The 20,599-nt window shown below is 37.4% G+C and overlaps 1 protein-coding gene across 2 annotated transcripts in view; it reads left to right on the top strand.

Annotated features, from left to right (window-relative positions):
• Positions 1-12,052, top strand: part of LOC140240685 (uncharacterized) — a 31,741-nt gene extending 19,689 nt beyond the window's left edge. For both annotated transcript variants that reach the window (XM_072320439.1, XM_072320440.1), the window contains exons 3-6: positions 3,251-3,437; positions 5,256-5,420; positions 6,917-7,128; positions 9,582-12,052. In XM_072320439.1, the coding sequence (XP_072176540.1) occupies positions 3,251-3,437; positions 5,256-5,420; positions 6,917-7,128; positions 9,582-9,809 (792 nt within the window). In that variant the 3' untranslated portion in view covers positions 9,810-12,052. The remainder of the gene's footprint in view (positions 1-3,250; positions 3,438-5,255; positions 5,421-6,916; positions 7,129-9,581) is intronic.
• The last annotated feature ends 8,547 nt before the right edge of the window (positions 12,053-20,599 follow it).

The raw sequence follows: 20,599 nt of genomic DNA, 5'->3' as shown, positions 1-20,599 counted from the left end.
TCCGGAACTTGCTACTAAAATTAGCAATACTTCTGCTCATTTTACAGATCATCTCTCTGAACAAAATCGAGAGTCTTTTTATTTCAACCCAACAAGTACCAGTGAAATTATTAATATCACCAAATCTTTAAATAGTTCTAAATCTTGTGGTTTTGATAAAATAAGTATGACGCTTTTCAAAGAAATAGTTTATCCACTCGCAGAACCGTTAACCCATATAGTTAATCTTTCTTTATCACAAGGTATTTTTCCAGATTTGCTGAAAATAGCCAAAGTTAATCCTATTCATAAAAAAGATGATCCTCATGAAATTAGCAATTATCGTCCCATTTCTTTGTTGCCTAGTATATCCAAAATTTTAGAAAAAATTGTTTATAATGTAGACTTCTTAACTTTATCAATAAGTATGATATACTTATTCCAAATCAATATGGTTTCAGAAAGAATTATTCTACTGACTTAGCATTGATACAAATTTAATGATAAAATTACGAGTGCTTTTGCAAATAGAGAACATGTTGCAGGTTAATTTTGTGATTTGAGTAAGGCATTCGACACTCTTGACCATTCTATTCTACTCTCCAAACTTAGTCATTATGGTATTCGGGGTCAAGCACTTTTATGGTTTAAAGATTATCTAACTAATAGAAGACACTATGTTATTTCTAATGGTTTTGAATCTGATCCCCTTTTAATCGAATGTGTTGTTCCTCAAGGCTCAATTCTGGGCCCACTATTATTCCTTCAATGATATCATTGATACATCCTCTCTTCTCTTTCTTGTCTTACTTGCTGACGATACCAACATATTTTATTCTCATAAAGATCTTAAGATTTTAAATGATACTTTAGATATTGAAATTAGTAAATTATCAAATTGGTTTAAGTCTAATAAACTTTCTTTGAATATAAAAAAGACTCATTTCATTTATTTCAAACTTCATTCTCTACATATTAACAATTATGATATCCCATTAGAAAGGAAAACAAATTCAAAATTTCTGGGCGTATATATAGATGAAAGTTTGACTTGGAATGAGCATTTGCATCATGTTCCAACGTGTATTTCTAAAAACATAGGAATCATTTCCAAGCTAAAGTTCTTTCTTCCTCGTTCAACTTTATTTTTTATTATATAATTCCTTAATTCTCCCATATATAAGTTATTGTAATGTTGTATGGGGAATTTGCGGCTCTACCAAAATAAATTCTATTTGTAAATTACAAAAGAAAGTTATACGTATTTGTATTGGATCGCATTTCCTGGCTCATACTGATTCTTTATTTCATGAACTTAAAGCATTGAAGGTTTTTGATTTGAATATTATTCAAGTAGCAGTAATTATGTTTAAATATATTCATGATCAACTTCCATCATCGTTGAATAACATGTTTAGGTTTAATACTTCTGTCCATTCGTACCCTACTCGTATATGTAGAAATTTCCATCTTTTGAATCCTAAATTATTAGTGACACATAAATCCATAAGACATTCGGGTCCGGACATTTGGAATAATCTCCCGGACAATATAAAGTCTTGCTCAAGTATTTATTCTTTGAAAGCTTCACTTAAACGACATTTGAACAATCATATTCTCCCTACTCATCAAGATAACAAATATTTATGGTAAATGATTGTTTTTTTTTTTCAATCTCTATTTTCTTCCTTCAACTGCATCTTGCACTCACACCTGCAACTGCACTGCACCCACCTGATCACTTTCCTCCAAGAGAGCTATGTCTTTGGATAGTCCTTTTATGAGGCCCCCATCCATTTTAAGCTTAATCGCTTACGATGGTGGTCTCCTGCATTCAATGATCTCTGTTATTTACTGAAAAATACTATGTATTTTATTTCATGTTTTTGTGTATGTACACTGCTCAATGGAATCACCTACGTGTATCTATTTGTGTACTGTTATCGATTTATTTCACTGCACTGGCTATTCTTTGTCTTTGTACTTTTGAAATTTGTATTTGAATTGTATCTGATTGAATGCAGAAATGAAACAAATCAAATGAAATCAAAATCAAAATTATATATGTGACCGTGCATCACAGAACGAACAAAAAGTTGCACTCCTTGATTTTACGTGAGGACTCAAAAAAGGTGACATTGGTCAACCGAGTTATTTCTGAGTTTTTCATATTTTCTGAAAGAACTATCCTTCTCCTACATTATTCTTTAGTTTGGGATCATAAAATTGATGGGAAAGTGTGTTTTTAGAAGTTTTTGTCGAGGCCACCGGAGGTGCGGGGAGACTAAGGGATCGCCTGCGGCGTCTGTCCGTCCGTCGTCCGTCGAAACAAAATGACTATCATCATAGAGTGTAACGAACTTTTCTTCTCAGGTGATGTGATGGGCAAAACTACGCTTTATCACGTGATCAGCTCTCGACCAATCCTGTAGACAGATTCTTAGTATGTGGAATATAATCTAACTTATTCCACTCACTTCCTCTCAGATCATACGTCTGCTAGCTATAGCCGTTACATAAAAATTAAACGAATAGCATGTAACGAGAGTTATCGCTGCCTTAAATCATGGAGCTACTGTATGGTGTAGCTCCATATCATAGTCAAAGGAAACCATAACCGAGATTTCAATACAAATTGAGTTAAAGCAGCAATTTATATACAACACACCATCTGCGAAATTTTGAGGAAAATCGAACTATCAATATAAAAGTTATTAAATATTAAAGTTTCGGTTCCGTCAACGCTTGGTAGGAAAACTGCTACAGTTTCTTAACGTCATTTATTTACAACAATGTGAAGAATATAATAGGACTCGGGGAAAATTTCACAAAATGTCTGCATGAAAAGTAGCGGCCTACACATTCCATTGACTTGTATATGTTATCTGATGTGTTAAAGGTAAAACCATTACCCCTGCTTTCTCAAAAAGGAAAGTCAAGAGCTGTTTCATTATGCTGTAGGAAAATAAGAATATGTTGAATTTCTCTTATATTTTCTTTATATTTTTCTCCATACGTGACGTCATGGACTTCAGTAGTCTTCTCATCCAGCGATGACGGCACTATTTTTTTTTTCAATTCGTAACTTTTCGATCGATTGTCCGATTTTCCTGAAAACTTCGCTCATATGCTTTCATATACCATATTGCTACATTCAGTAAATCCACATATATATTTGGTTTTAGGTTTCCTATATATAGCGCCCTTACATTTAATCAGAAGTGCAAGTAAGTGTAAAATGCCATTAATGCCATTCCCTGTCGTTTAACAGGCGTCTGGAACAACGTACCTCTTCGACCCCGCCTCTCAAGCGGTTGTCAATTCCTTCCCGGCGGTTCACAAAAGCCACAACCAGCTGCTGCAGGTGATCAACGAAACGAGCAGTGGTGTGGCCTCGTCGACCGAGCACGGGCGAACTGCGATTCGGAATGGACTCACCTACGACCAGTTCATGGCCGGTGAGACTGACACGACGGCTATTGCCGTGGACCTATCAATTGGGTCAAGCTGGAGTATCGCACATCTGGAATTTTTGTGAATAAACACAAATGATATCACGAATCATTGAAACACAGCAAATTTGGATGGAAGTCGATTTAATCTCAAGCGTTCTTAATAACACGCGAATATTTTTTCATACTAAACTTTGAATACTAAATTTTGATATTCGCCTGACAATTTGAGGCATATCCATCTATATATGGATCTGACAAATATTTATACATTCGAATTTATGTTATATTCTGATATATGTATAATGCATATCTATTTATTTTTATTATTTATATAAAACATACCCCATGAAATATAGGAATATATTTGGGGTTCTATCAGACGTCGTGTATTGCACAATGGCGTTGATAGGAAATTCATTAATTTGGTCACGGTCAGAAAACGAGAGACGGTGAAGAGCTGAAGTTCAAATTCAGTTCTGTTGTTTCCGTGTTTACACAAGTAGATATACTTTTCTTCCAAACATTCTGTGTAAAATCGTTTATATTTTTTTTCAGTGCACGTTGAAAGTTGCGTCGTGAAATGTCGTCCGTCTCCTAGATGTTGCTAAAGTCAACTTGATTTTATTATGATGGTGGAGCACGGTTGAATAATGGGTTACAGCTCGTTATTCCGAAGGTTCGTTATTCCGAAGGCTCTTTATTCCTAAGATTCGTTATTCCGAAGGTTCATTGTTCCGAATTTCATTTTCGGATTAACCGATCTTCGGAATAACGAACCTTCGCAATAACGCCACAAATTTTCGGATTAACGAACCCCTTTTCATTTTCGGATTAACGAACCTCTAGGTATAGGGAATTTGCGTGTTTCGGTTTAACGACCCTTCGGAACAACGAACCTTCGGAACAACGAACCTTCGGAATAGCGAACCTTCGGAACAACGAACAGCACCCGAATAATGTTGCCTTGTGCTAATGTCATTGGAAAGTAGTGGCAAGCCGATCGACCAAGACTGAGTGGTGCTGTGCCCTCTGGAATTTGAATTTGAATTTATTTTCGCATTTCTCAATGAAAAATGCATGAAATATGACAAAAATATGATTATACATAATGCCCAGCCCAAGCTGGAGATTATGTATAATCATTTTGTTATATTTCATGCATATACAATAGAAAATTATTTGCATTGAACATGGTCGATGTGTCAGAGTTTCGACCAGAGTAAAAATGTTGTAGAGAAACATAATGGAACTAGCTATTTCAAGGCAAGCTTGAATTGAACTATTTTCTGATAATGTTTGCAGTCTGAGCACCAACTCTGCTACTAAACACCCATCTCTCTAACTAGGGATAGACCTTGTCATAAAAACCATAATCATCACACTCCCTTTGCAGAGAGATGATGCATTTTCGGTTGAGATGAGGCTTCAGGTTTCCAACATATTTTGATGATTTTTTTTTTCCTGTTGAGATAATGACAAACCGTTCTTATGAAATATAAAAGAGCGTATAATTTTAAGAGGATTTCAAAGTTTATTTGAGGAAAATTGGTTTTTAAATGGTTTAGATATCCAGAACAAAGCGATCCTAAGAAAAGATGAGACCCACCTTGGATTAGGATCGCTTTGTTTTACCTTGTTTTTGGATAACTCAGCCATTTCAAAACCGATTTTCATCAGATAAACATTGAATGCTTCTTCTTATGCGCTTTCATATCAATTCATTAAGTATCTTTTAAAAGTATCTCGCAAGAGTTAAAAGCTGAATCATCAGCTCAACCAATACTACATACCATCCCTTTAATACCCGTCTCATTATACTAGGTCTTTTGTACAACGAGGAGACAATGCTCGTGAACTCGTACTTGTACTTCGACTACGTGGTCTTCGCGCCGGAAGCCGGTTCCCCGCCACGAGCCAACATCACGCAAGGGCGCGCTTTTCTTACCAACCATCGCCTGCTTCTCCTCTCTGCCGAATTGTACCAGGGTATGAGTTTGTTTTTGAATGAAACTCCGCTCCTCGCTCAGCATAATTTTTAAAAAGACAAACAAAAGCATAGAAAATAAAAAGTAGAGACAAACGAGACACAAAAGAATATTAAGAAATTGTCATTAAAGTCGACTTAAATGGGTATTTTCATGAAACAGCGATGTCAGTCACATCTTATATGCACATTAGAGATCAAATGATGACGTCACCGTCTCAAGTTTCTAGTCGACCTGAAGAAATTCTTCAGTGCAACTGACAAATCGTCCTGCGTCGAGGTAAAAATAAGTACCGTCTAATCAGATTTTAGTTGTAGCCATGATTAAAAAAAAACCAAAAACTTTGACATCCCATATACTCTTGTCGTATCCACTGGACAACCGAACTTCCGCTCGACTGCCAGTGCTGGTTCTTATCCTTATAACATGCACGGATACTGCGTATTTATTCAAATTAATGAATTCTTGCTTGGAGTTGTTTTTATTAAAATTGAGTGAAAATGAACACCGATGTAGGGCAATTTGTTAATCAGTTGCAATAAAAACAACTCCAAGCAAGAATTCATTGATTTAGTAATATCCTCTCCACAATAAAACCAATGGGAGAGGTTTGAGTGGACGAAGAATCATCACTTCGTTTAATCAGCAACATTTATGTGCCACTGGGTGGGTTCGATGTCTGTTTCGCCAAAGCATGAGGAAAGTCGGATTTCTGCGTGTTAATTTCATATTTTCATTTCAACCGTAGTAGATTTTATTGAAATACATTTACACGTATTATTGTCATGACATATCCTCCTTGATTTTGTGGTGCACAGTATTCTGTTTATAGTAGAGGCAATGTTAACAAACTGTTGACTATTCAAGTTCAGGTTTAATGACATTGATTTATTTCCAGCAATAGGGAACTTTAGATTTTAGACGCGCGGACGTTCAAAGAGAGAGAGAAAAAAAAACATGATCTGAGCGTGCGCAGTAACTTGATCCGCGCTACTGCGCACGTTCAGATCATGTTTTTTTTTTCTCTTTGAACGTCCGCGCGTCTAAAATCTAAAGCTCCCTAATATCATATAAGTACAAGTAACATGAGAAGAATGTCAGAATGCTGGAGGCATATCTCTATAAAAGTAAAACAAAACAAATATGACGAATGTGCCATGAACGTAAATGAATATGGTATTCCATAATAATTATTATGTAGGATCGGAGTAAATAGAAATGCAAAACCGAGGTAGGACAAAGACAGAGATATCTCTTGAGGCGAACTCTCTTTTTAGGTGAACACCACTTTCAGGCAAATTCTACATGACATTTTGGTGTATCAATTCAATTATTTATTATTGATTATTGGTTCTTGATTATCTCAGAAAGCGATACACAAACAATTATTTTAACATGAACATAATAGGGAAATTTTTATTTCCTTGGCACTGCCCGATCTTGACCTAAATCACCCTGAAATGAACCAGACTGATATGATCTAAATTAATCCTGCAGGGCTGTCCTTGACTTCCCTGGCACACGGTGTGGACAAGAGACCGTCTGGCTACATGGTCACCGGCAAAGCCACAGACATCGTTCACTACTTGAGCATTCCACTGGACTGCATTAAGAGTGTCGAGCTGGACGTGTCTGTTGGCGTGGAGGCCCAGGCCGCTGTACGCGGCGAGAGACCATGCTGCCTGCTCGCTGCCCTCTCTTGCTGCGGGGTACGCTTTGATTTTTTATGCCTCCGCCACGAAGTGGTGCCGGAGGCATTATGTTTTCGGGTTGTCCGTCCGTCCTTCCGTCCGTCTGTCCGTCCGTCCTTCCGTCCGTCCGTAATGAATTTTGTGGACAGCGTAACTAAAAAAACCTATTGAGGTATTCTAATGGAACTTGGCATGTATGAGTATTAGGGGGTGAAGTTGTGCCTATCAACTTTTGGGTGCACATGCTCAAGGTCAAAGGTCAAATGCTTAAAATTTGACTATTTCCCCCATATCTATGCAATGCCTGAAGATATTTTCTTGAAACTCAATGTATACATGTATTACCCAATTAAGATTCTCTGGTTAAAGTCTGGGGTCATGAGGTCAATGGTCAAAGGTCAAAAGTTCAAGTAAAAATGTGAAAATTTCACTTTATTTTCCATATCTTGGAAATAAGGTATCTTCATGTAACATAGTATATATGCATGCACTGACTGGTAGTGATTATCTAAGCAATTTGGGGTTCATGGGGTCAAAGTTCAGGGGTCAAAGGTCAAGGGCAACACTTCAAAATTTTACTATTTCCCTCATATTTATGCAATGCCAGCAGGATTATTTTTTTAACTTGGTGTATGCATGTATAACCCAATAGAGATTCTTTGGGAAGTTTTTTTTTTTTTCCAAAAAAGGTCAAAGGTCAAAAGGTCAAAGATCAAGTGAAAGTGCTGAACTTACTTCTTCCTCCATATCTCCAAAGTGGCTCAAGTTATCTTGAAACTCAGTACATATTTATGCATGTTCTGCCTGACAGTGATTCTCTTATGAATTTTAGGGTCAAAGGCAGATGAAAATGGTAACGCTTTACTATTCAATACAAAAATTGCACTTTTTCTCCATACCTTGAAAATTACTCATATGCTGCAGTGCATAAACATATGAAAGGGTCAAAGTCAAGTTAAAGTCCTTAAATCCCCAAATACGTCCTCTCCTATTCATCCAATCAAATCTAGGTCAAGGAGGGTGAACATTCAACACATTTGTGACAAACATGTCATTTTAATATTTTGCCACTTTTGTGAAAATGTAATCACACATTGTCCATGTACTATAGACCTATTAGGAGAATCATGCATTATGGCGGAGGCATACCAGTCGCCATAGCGACATTTCTATTTATTCTCTTTTTTTTTAACATTTCTTTGTTGTTTATATTGTGCAGTAGTATAAAAACAATACACATCATTGAGGGCATTAGTACGGATTACCCATACAAAGTACTTTTGGAACAGTCACACACCCGAGGCGATGGCCAAGGATATTTAAACTGTTTCGAAGGTACGTAGTGTAGGTGATTATGAATATGTCCGGGCAAAATAATGTGTATTACTTTGTTTTATAAAATGATGAAACAGATCCTTGTCGTCAGAAGCATTTCAAAGGTAGTCGTTTTAATTTCGCGGCAGCCATTTTCGCGAGTTAATAAACAAGATTAAACGATAAAATCTCACCCGGCCACCAATGCAACGTGAAAGTGATAATGACCGGTCATTATACTTTATTCATGACAGGTTATAAGCAGAATTACGTGATGGGCAAAATAAGTGCCTGGTCACGTGTATGCTCTCTACCAGTCATTTGAGTAGAATCTGCTTCGTCATTTTATAAATATAATGTAATCCTTCGAGAGTATTTCTCATGTGTAATTTAAAGGACAATTCCGGACTACTCAAAAGTTGGTCTGAAAAGAAAGAGGAAAGTTTTGCAGTCACAACAGGGAATATGTGAGAGAATTTCGTTCATCCATTTATTCATGTTTTTATTTTCATTTCCAGTCGATATACGTAGGTAATACAAACGTCAAATGATAACATATCTTGTAACATATTATACATCTTGTTTCATAAAGGACTTGGTGGAAATGAAAAATGTTTCAGTAAGAATTATCGGAGTGCCTTGTAGTACAGTTAGAGAGGTTAAGACATAATTATATTGTAAACCAAATTGCTGACTTAAGCGTAAATTTCACTCCCGACTCGTCGAACAGGCCATCCCTAATTAGCATGAAGCGGATCATAAAGCATGTTCTTAAAGTCATTAAAACAGAGAGTAACTTTCCAAATCGTATTTCACAGCTGTGGCAGTTCTTGGCAAGTTTTGCAGACACTAAAAGTTGAGCTAGCGCCCTGACATTTTGAGCTAACCAGGGAGGTGGGGGAGATCGAGATTCCCCACCTCCATGAGCTATCTGTTCATTCAATATTCGTATGTATTCGTTTTGATTACAATGTACTAGATTTTTCCCGGCCCGTTGCTGTTAATTTCTTGAAGTGAATTAACCATCTTGGTCGAGATTCCCTAGATTGGCCAAGGTAACCGTGGTATTTTGTTTTGTGTGTGTGTGTGTGTGTGTGTGTGTTGTTGTTGTTGTTGTTTGTTTTTTTCTGTTACACTGTGAATTTTTGAACATCCAGATGGAGGCATGCCTGAAACACTGGACCGGTGTGCCGTCAGGCGTGGCCAGCGCCACCAACCTTCGCACCCTGAACTTGGGAGTGACGCTCCCGCCGTGGGGTCATCGCTACATGGTGCAGTTGCACCTGAATGCGGGCGCTCCCCTGGCCCTCGTCAAGGATTACATCGTGGCCTTCAATCGTTTCTCGCCCACCATGGCTACCAAACCGCAAAACCCAGTCTTCTAGTCGCCTTACCCACCAAAGCCAACCAGGCCAGCATCAGCTTTACATAATGTTGTCTGTTTATAGGCTTCCATGTTATTAACAGTAGACCAACGAAAACAGTAGAACACTGACAAACGGTGGCACGCATTCATCTCGAAAGTATTATTTTGCATACCGATATTCAAAAGTGCAGCTGACCACTTTATTTTTTAAGTAAAGAACGTAAACAAGAGCATAAATAACCGCGTTTTATTCAACTTTCCATTATTTTGTTGATTTTCGAGTTAGAATTCTGATGACCTGGTGTGTTTTATGCTTTATTTGCTCGATTGAATCGGTGTTTGCCGAGGACTGTCTCAGTATTTTCCCGTCTATTTCTCAGTACATGTATTAACGTAGTCTGTCATTTGTCCATTTCTATATCCAGGGCACAATGTTTGAACCCGACAGCTTCGAAACGTAGGAGTCAATATCAAACAACAACAACAACAACAAACAAGCAAAAAATGTTACCGCACTCTTTGCAAACACACGCAAATGCAGAAAAAAAATAAAAATAAAGAAATAAAAGCACCAACAAACGAGGCTGATAAAATTCATGATGCTCAAAGTAGTCGCACTTTCTGCAAACTTAGGATGACGTGCTCTGATACATTCTGAGCTGATGTAAGCAATTTGTATAGGTTATCATTTTCCTGGTGTATCGAGCATTCTTTGTGATTAATACAATCTTAGCATGCGTTTTCGCGTATTGTCGCGTTGATTTGTTATAAATCAATCAAATAATCATGATATCGCGTTCGTTTGTTTTAAATATGACTTGAAAATGTGACTCTATCACATAATTCCTAGAAATAATTTTCTTATCCTTTACAGTTCAATAGCTATTACTGCATGGAGTGTCCTCTTCCTTTCCCCAGTCGTATGTAAAATCAGAAAATGGTGAAAAAATGTCATTAGTATAGGGTCTATTTTCATACACACAATGGCCACCAACATTCCTATCAGGCTTGCGACGGTACTAGCCAGTGGTAACTGCCACAGATTGCATTGCATGGAACTGGTTGAATTCAATGAATGTACACAATGGCTGAAAAAAAAAATCATAAAACCTTTGCCCAAATGTACCAAAATTTCAACTCCAGTCTTCTTATTGATGCCAAAATAAGAGTCACTTACAAATTCAACTAATCACAGATAATTCTACAAAATTCGAACAAATGATGATATGAAAGAAAGTTTTGATACATGCCGAGCAATAATGATACGACGAAAAGAAAAAAAAAAACCCGCAGTGAAAGGATTCTTGAACATGTAAATACCTCTATTATGATAGATTTCATGATTTAGTTTTTTTTTTTTTCCCCGAGATTTTATCGTAGGTAGTAGTTTCGGATTCGTTGTTTATTTGTTTGTTTGTTTGTTTTTGCACTATTTCAAATTCCCACTTTACATCGACAACAGTTTGCATTCGCAAATTTTGAAAAGATTAGATGCATGCAGCACTGACGACAAACTTGTAGTAAAATTGGAGTGCTTCGTCCGCTTTATTGATCATGTTTATATTCAAATTCTATTTCAATGCAGCGTTGATTGATAATGGTATAGTATTCAGTGATCATTTCCAATGATGATTTTTGCATACGAGTACTTTCAATGTTTTCACATGTGTTCCCATGATTCAGTATTTCCTATTTGTATCACCTTTCTAACTTCAGTACGTGTTGTAAGTTCTGTTTTTTTTCCCTCTCGGAAGTTTAACGTAAGTTGTACATAATTATCAAATATATACTCTGATAATTCTTTTATTGTCGTACCGAAATTCTCTTTTGAAGATATTTTTTTTTTGTGCAATTAGACCAGTCATGCCAGTGAAGTGAATCATATAAACCAACAGTATAGATATTACTGTTTTCGCAGTATACTATTGTAGCAAGTCGTTTGCATTATTAATTAACGCATACCTGTACTCTCCACGTACAGTACTACGTGGGTATATTTTACACAAACTTGGATTTGATGTGTGCGGAACGCATTAGTATTGTAGTATACAGCCTTACCACTGAGCGCTGAATTAAAGAGCGCCCTCATGGATAATGATTTCTGTTTATCTGTTTGGTTTCTTTTTAGTCTTTTCTGCCTGTTTTTTTTTTTTTTTTTTTTTAACTTGACGACTATGCATGACAATGGCTGTTTCACCGTATATAGGATGTACGCAAGTAGCAAGGAAATCGAAATAAAAACTGTAACTATTACATCCGTGCTTTTAATCCATGGTAACCATGTGTTTGTGTTGGGTCGTGTATCGTCGCGTTGAAACAAAAAGGTTCATCTTAAAGTGAGAGGAGAGGGATAGAGGTTTCGCTCTGGAGAGTTGATGTAGATTAATTGTGTTGTTGAAGCTGATGATGAAATTTAACAATTTCATTCCATTTTCTCTGTCTCCCCTTCACACAGAGACACTCACATGATTATGTCACTGTATGTATTGTAATTTTGTTCGTTTGCGTACCTGTTTACACTATGTTCTAAGCCGCAATATCTGAGATGTAGTAGTATTTCTTTTTGTTATTTCTTTTCTTTTTTAAGGCAATTTGCTTTGTCTTGTTAGTTCAACAATCGCATGTCAGTTATTGTTTGTGAGGAGACTGCAAAGTACAAGCTCCTTTTTTTTTTAATTTTTTAATTTATTTTTTTTATTTAGCATTACCCTTCATTTCCAGTCAATTTTGATTAGATAATAGTCTTAAAGTCACATAATAATTCAGTATTTTTTAATTCACAGTTTCCCCCTTGATAACAATGTTGTATCGATTTTAAGTAATTTGAAATGTGAAATTTTTGTCCTGAAATTAAATTAGAGAAATGAAATGAAATACACAAGATCATTGTGAACAGCAAACATCAATGAAGCCGAAATTGCCGTTCTTTATTGATATGACGAAGATCCGAAAGGACGTGCAATGATAATCTACACCATCAAGATGAGGATTTTCCGCTCTACTCTTTGGTCTGTGACCACAGTGGTGGCCATCGTTTGTAGGTACTATCTGACCTCCTCTCCTATCGGGACCGACGTTCATCCGGATAAAGGATTTTAGTCGGATGTGGGAGACTCAATGTTTATATATGCAGCTGCCTTCCCAATGGTAACTACATATACATGTATTGATATTTCGTGAACATGCAGGCCCGTAACTAGGATTCTTATGGGGGGGGGGGGTTCAAAATTGGAAATAGTGGACCTTTCTGAGGGAGTTAAGCAACCAAGCGGGATATAGGGTCTCACTCTGGGAGGGGTATATTTTCAAACGTAAAAACAATCAATTCTTCACCTTTAATAGTTCGGTTTGACACATGTATCAGCCATGAAGAAAAGTCTCTGATCATCTTTGTGACTTTATATTGAATTGTTTTTATACAAGCGCGGCGGAACCCTTTTTTTTGGGGGGGGGGGGGGCAAAATCACGATGGGGGCACATTATGTGACGGTGTGAAATCTCGGCGAGGGAGCAAAGCGACCGAGCGGGGGTACCACAGTAGGGACTTTTTGTAAAAACAGAGTACAAAAGTCGCATTTATAGAGCATTTAAGAGCAAATTTCTAGGGAATTACACATAATGGAAAAATTCAGTGCGGAGGACTATGATTATAACATACGGGCGGGGGGGGGGGGTACATTTATGTGACGGTGTAAGATCCTCGGCGAGGGAGCGAAGCGACCGAGCAGGGGGAGGGTGTGGGAGGGGGGTACCCCCCTCCCACGGTAGGGACTTTTTGTAAAAAACAGAGTATAAAAGTCCCGTTTATAAAGCATTTAAAATTAATTTCTAGGAAATGAAACTTAGGTTAAAAAAAAAATAGTGCGAAGGACTATGATTATAACATGAGGGGGGGGGGGTAAATTTTGATGTAACGGTCTGAGATCCTCGGCGAGGGAGCGAAGCGACCGAGCAGGGGGAGGATGTGGGAGGGGGAATACCCCCCTCCCACGGTAGGGACTTTTTGTAAAAACAGAGTACAAAAGTCTCGCTTAGAGCATTTAAAAGCAAATTTCTAGGAAATTAAACATAGTGAAAAAAATAGTGCGAAGGACAATGATTATAACATATGGGGTACATTATGTGAACGTGTGAGATCCTCGGAGAGGGAGCGAAGCGACCGAACGGGTGGAGGGTCTGTGAGGGGGGATATCTCCCTCCCACGGTAGGGACTTTTTGTAAAAAAAAAAAAAACAGAGTACAAAAGTCGCGTTTATAGAGCATTTAAAAGCAAATTTCACGGGAATTAAACATGGCGAAAAAGAAAGTAGTGTGAAGGACTACGATTATAACATACGGGGGTACGGGTGACGGTGTGAGATCCTTGGCGAGGGTGGTGGAGGGGGTTAAAACAATCATCACTGCGAATGACTATCATCATAACAACGAAAACTGTTCATTTTACTATATATGTACGGACAGAGCGAGCGAGCTACTTTCACTTTGCCATTCCTCTGAAATGTATTCATTAAAAGCTTACGTGATCGCATTGTTTGAGCAATAAAAAATATTCTTATATTGCTAAAAAGCATAGAAGAAAGGGAAAATGTAAGGTTTACTAAAGGTATGTTAATTTCAGGGGGCACACTCGAGGACGCGAGGCTACCATCTATACACTAAATTTACTCATAAGTAAATATTAGTGTATAGATATTATAGTGTATATTAACAATGAATTATGATTTTAAAAATTTTGCATTTTCAGTTATGAAATTGACAGCTTTTAGACAAGAAAAGTGCCTTCATTGTTCACATTGGTCTTTATTGATTAAATTATTTGTAACAGAGTGCACTTCTATACCAAGTTCAGCATCATCCTTGGATTTGTGTTGCTGAAGATATCAACCACCTCTTCTAGGTTGATCACTTTGTGGTAGTGAATATGGAGAAGCGCAAGAGACGTTAGTCGAGTTTTGGTCATGCTTGCTTTTTGTTTTTGTTTTATTTTGGTTGTTGTTTTACTTTAAAAACTATTTTGTCGTATTTGGAGCTTTGGGAAGAAGTTTTCACTTTTTTTTTTCTTGGGGGGGGGGGGGTGGGTTCAAGCGGACCCTGCTCTCTAGTGGGGGGGGGGGGGGGGTTCGTTCGAACCCCCTGAACACCCCCCCCCCCCCCCTAGTTACGGGCCTGACATGTCACGTCCTCCACAGCTGGTCTACGTTCAGAATTCTCTGAATAAGCATTTGCTTGATGGACGATCGCCTGTACCGTGCCCTGATTTAAAGAGTAGTTTTCTGTCCATATTTTTGCGGTGTTTGGGGGTAGTGAATGTCTGAATGCAGTGTTATTTAGACGAAAATTTGATGTGAATGTATGTTACTCATGTCGAGAGTAATATCCGATCCATGTGAGTTTGTGAAGGAATTTTGTTAGAGTTTAAAATCCCCTTTCCGCCGTAATTATTAGATTGAAAAAAAAAAAAATCACGGCGAGATCGTGTCCGGATAATAGAGGGATCCGGATAACTTAGGGAGGCCGGATAGGAGAGGTCGGAGTGCACTCAGCGGACAGACCATAGGAGTCACATGTAATTGGCTTGTTGATGTCTTGTAAATCTCACAGTGCGCATAAATACATGTACTTTAAAATTTTGCTTCTAAAGTGTATTCCAATGATTGCTATCGAAGGATCTACATCATCTACGAGATAATTAACGTAATTGAACGTCTGGAATCGATAAAGCACGAAACGTGTTCCGAAATTAGCATTGTACCTCACTGAACTGGTTACATAAACATTAACCCTGCGTTGTAGTTTAACAAACCAATAATACAAGTCCTTGATTTACTGGGCGTTATCATAAGTAATTCAAATAATTATGTAAGAATACAGGGCTGGCACTAGGAGACGTGTTATTCAGCGATAGCATTCTCCATCTACTAACGTTGAGGGCGTATGTTTTTCGCTGATTTCTTGGTGTTTGGTGTCCCGACCGCCGCGGAGGTGTCATGCGGTCAAACATACGTCATTATAATAATAATATTGTTTCAGATTCGTATAGAGAGACCCACTTACTGGAAGGACTGGGTAAGGATTTTTTGACCCATTCTAACGGGTTTTTGGAAGCGAAGCCAGTGAAATTACCCTTATCACAGGTGTTTAAAAAGGAAGTGGGCAAAATAACCCCCTAAATGAAGGAAGAGTGCAGAGGTTGTAGAGTGTCCACAATAGTCGGCACTTGCATGCAGGGACATCAATATCTTTAGGGACTTTCTCATATATGAGAGAAGATGTACATGTAGTACTTCCAGACGTACTTTGCAGCAAAACATGCACAATAAGAATCGGGGCAAATTCCAAAAAGCTGCACTACCTCTATTTTTGAATTTTTCGGGGGTTAGAAAACAAACATGATATTCGGGAACCTATTTCAGGATTGTTCCAAAAAGATGTGGGAATTACTCCCATTTGGAAACATCTATGAAATAAAACGTACTGAACTATATCTCTATCTCAGCGGTTCTGTGTATAGTATCGATCTACTCTGAGATTTCATTTCATTTATTTCATTTCATTTATTTCATTTCCAACATTTATTTCATTTCCAAAATTTCCAAGATTTGATACAAGGACAATATTGCTGTTGTTAGATCATTGTTTTTCTTTGCCGCATTCCATACTGAATTGTGAAATCCCTATAGCATTCATGCGGCACCACCATGCTGCCGTCGGCGATGGGTTAATTTCATGCAATGCTTGCTACCGATAGCCACTGCGATGTCGAATCATGAAGCTGTGGTGTTGTAGAATGATCATTCTCTTTATGTTTTGTATCGTTTTGTATTCTTTTGTTTTTTTTTTGTTTTGTTTTGTAAGTATCAATATCGAGTTTTTACAAGCAATATTTTGGTTGGTAAGACCAATCGAAGGATCCGCCATCAAGTTCCAGATACTCGGTGTCATCATTTCGGTTATAGCGTCACTTTAACATAAGCTCGGGTATTTTGGATGTTACACTTAGATATGATAATTCCCTTGTTTCAAAGCCAGAAAACACTCTTTCAGATTTTCAGCTTTTATTTGTCTTCGGAGAAAAATATCCAAGCAACAACATTGAAATTACAAGGACAGATCGAGTTTGCATTGTGGAGAGAGAGAAAAAAGTACATTTATCTTGCTGCGCAAAAGCCGCGTACTGTCGTTAAAGGCGATAGATTTCAGGACCATTCATATATTAGTATTATTGAGCTTTACACACAACCATGCACACACACACACACACACACACACACACACACACACACGCACACACACACACACATACCACACACACGGGGAGGGAGAGAGAGAGAGAGAGAGAGAGAGAGAGAGAGAGAGACAGGGGGGGGGGCACCTAACACCATCATCCCTTTTCAACAACCTGTTTATCGAGACCCCGTATTCTTGCAATTCTTAACCTCATTGAGACCCATTTTGCTGCCAAAATACCAGCGTGCTGCTATTATATCGAGCGCCCTTAGAAAAGGGTCTGCCGTTTTAAATTAGACTTTTCGCATTAAGGGATTACCATTCCTCCTTCTCGAACTGATAGCCTTTTTTTTTCATATCTTAAACTCTATTATTCACTTTCTTGGTTTACGACTTACTGTATCTCATGTGCAACTTACATCCCGAAATTGTGGGTCGACCTTTCTTGCTTGTTTTTACCTGACAGGAAACTTTATGCCATTCATTTCGTTCTCTTCGTTGGAATGTCTCAAGAATCTTAAAAGTGTGATGAGAATGTTGGCGCCAATCATCTAAATTGATCTTCCATTTAAAACAAATCTCTAAACGCTTGGGGAAACACCAGCCATGCAGTCACCGCACCATAATGACTATGATACCACATTGCTTGTATCGCTGGTATCTACCTCGATATATACTTAGCAGGTGAAAATGTATGAAGAACCTATACAGAAGGCTGATTTGTTCTGTTCGAATGGTTATGCAGTAAACATGAAGACAAACATAGTTTTGGATTTAGGCCTACTTGATCAACCATGAATAGACGAATGTATAAACGCTTGATGGAGACGGTGCATTCTGAACACTGTGTGTGAATTAATCTGCTAGTGAATGATTTTCAGTAATAGTTTTCCCACTTTCTTGTGCATAGTTACGAAGTAAAAGATATTGATAATTTGATTTGATTTGATTTGATCTGATTTATTTGTTTCTGCATTATTGTACATGTACACTGATTGTTGATTTTAGTATACATATACACACATTGTTTGCTGTGTTGTATAATAACAGTATTGTATAACTCGGTACAAAACAATAATACAGAAGGGCTTACAGCTTAAGCGTAGCTTGATTTGCTTACAGCCCTTTACATTACATTCATTTCATTTCATTTCATTTCATTTTGATTTATTTCGTTTTATTTCATTTCCAACACAAATGATCACAACATACAGTGAATACACACAATAACACGGGTTACAGTTCGTTATTCCGAAGGTTCGTTATTCCGAAGATTCGTTATTCCGAAGGTTCGTTAATCCGAAAATGTGATAAGGTTTGTTATTCCGAAGATTCATTAATCCGAAAATAAAATAAAGTTCGTTAATCCGAAAATGACACAAAGCTCGTTATTCCGAAGGTTCGTTTCGGACCCTATTTCATTTCGGATCAACGAACCTTCTGAACAACGAACCCTATTTCATTTTCGGATAAAAGAGCCTTCGGAATAGCGAACCCTATTTCATTTTCTGATTAACGAACATTCGGACTAACGAACATTCGGAATAACGCCACAAAAATGTTCGGATTAACGATCCCTTTTTCATTTTCGGATTGACGAAGCTCTAGGTATAGGGAATTTGTGTGTTTCGGATTAACGAACCTTCGGAATAACGAACCTTCGGAATAACGAACAGCACCCATAACACGACGATGTAATGACAAACAAACTGTGGACAGTGTGAACGATTTTGTTAATTTCATGACAAATACCTAATACATACCAAAAAAATAACAGGGGAAGAGCGACTTGCGTGGACATAGATGGAAGGGTAAATGAGAGGTTTGACTGCTTTCAGAAAACGTTTGTCTATTTGTTCACACAAAGTAATAATAATAATAAAACAGGGTACTTATAATGCGCCACTTCCACATAGTTAGCGTGCTCAAGGCGCAGTAGAAGAAGTAAGTTATGAAATACAAAAATCCTTACACAAACATGCACATGAAAATGAATGACACAATAATGACAATGAAAAAATATACATCATAATATGCAATTCTACTGGAAAATGGTCATGAACAAATGAGTCTTGAGGGCAACTTTAAAGGAGTCAACATTCGAAATGTGACGGATAGCTTGAGGCAACTGATTCCACAGGTAAGGTCCAGCATGTGCAAACGACCGATCCCCCCATGATTTCTTCGTTTTTGGAACAACAAGTAATCTACAATCGGATGACCTTAAACATCTGGAAGGATTATAAAATGTCAGTAAATTAATATTGCACTCTGGGGCAGATCCATGTATGCAATGAAAAACAAATAGTAATAGTTTAAATACAATGTGAGATTCAACAGGTAACCAATGCAATGAGAACAAAACGGGGGTAATGTGAGTATTTCTCCTGGAAAGGGTAACAATGCGGGCTGCTGAATAACCCTTTGCAATTTTTATAACCGTGAAAGTTGAGATTGTGGTATCTGAAATAGGAGTGCATTACCAAAGTCAAGTCGGGATGATATAAGAGCATGAACTATTTTTTCTGTGGCTGAACGAGTTAAATACTTGCGAATAATGCCCAAATTGCGTAACTGATATCTCACGGATTTACAGACAGCAGAGATCTGAACAGACATGGACATTGTAGAATCAAATAATACTCCAAGATTTCTACATGATTTAGATGGAGCAATAACCACACCATTGTCAACCGTTAAAGAAGGAAGACTAACCTTGTCAAGTAGAACCTTGGAACCAATAAGTAACAACTCCTGACTTTTCCTGATTTAACTTCAATGAATGCGAGCTCATCCACTTTTTGATATCATGGATGCAAGCCTCAAGTTTCTGAATGATGTCAACGACATTGGTTTGGGTAGGTAAAAAATGATGTATATATCTGGATATTATCAGCATTACAATGATAGTTAAAAGAGTAACAATGTAAAATCTCTTTCAAACCAGTCAGATAAATCGAGAAAAGCGTTGGGCCCCCGACAGATCCTTGCGGGACACCACAGTCTAATGGAGCAGCATCAGATTTTGCATTATTAACACAAACAACCTGAAACCTTTATCACCTGGTTTTCCAGATACAGTATATGGCATAGGAAAATATTTGGTGTGAAATCGATTTATCAATACATGTATATTCATTTTCATGATTTTATCAGAAGAGAAATTTGCTACATCGAACAGTGATTTTCAGAAAATGTGAATGGTGTAATAGTTCATAGGCGCACCATGTACGTTAAATGGATGGTATAGTTTTGGTTGAGATGGGAATTCAGGTTTTAACTTCTTGCAAGATAATTAGAAACTATGTATATAAGATATCAGAGAACATACAATTCTAAGAGGAATTAGAAGCTGAGATATTCAAAAGCAAAGCAAAACAAAGTGGTCCTAATAAAAGGTGGGACCCATATTTTATTAGGATTACTTTCTTTTGGATAGGTCAGCCATTTCAAAACCAATTTTCATCAAATAAACTTTTAATTCGTCATGTATGCTCTTTAATAGTTCATGCGGATTATATAGTTTCTAATTATCTTGCAAAAAAAGTTAAAACCTGAATCTCCATCTCAACAAAAAACTAA

This window comes from Diadema setosum, chromosome 17, assembly GCF_964275005.1.
Source record: "Diadema setosum chromosome 17, eeDiaSeto1, whole genome shotgun sequence".
In the NCBI taxonomy this organism is placed as follows: domain Eukaryota; kingdom Metazoa; phylum Echinodermata; class Echinoidea; order Diadematoida; family Diadematidae; genus Diadema; species Diadema setosum.
Note: the sequence above shows the minus strand (reverse complement) of the source record. Positions and strands in the feature narration are given on the sequence as shown.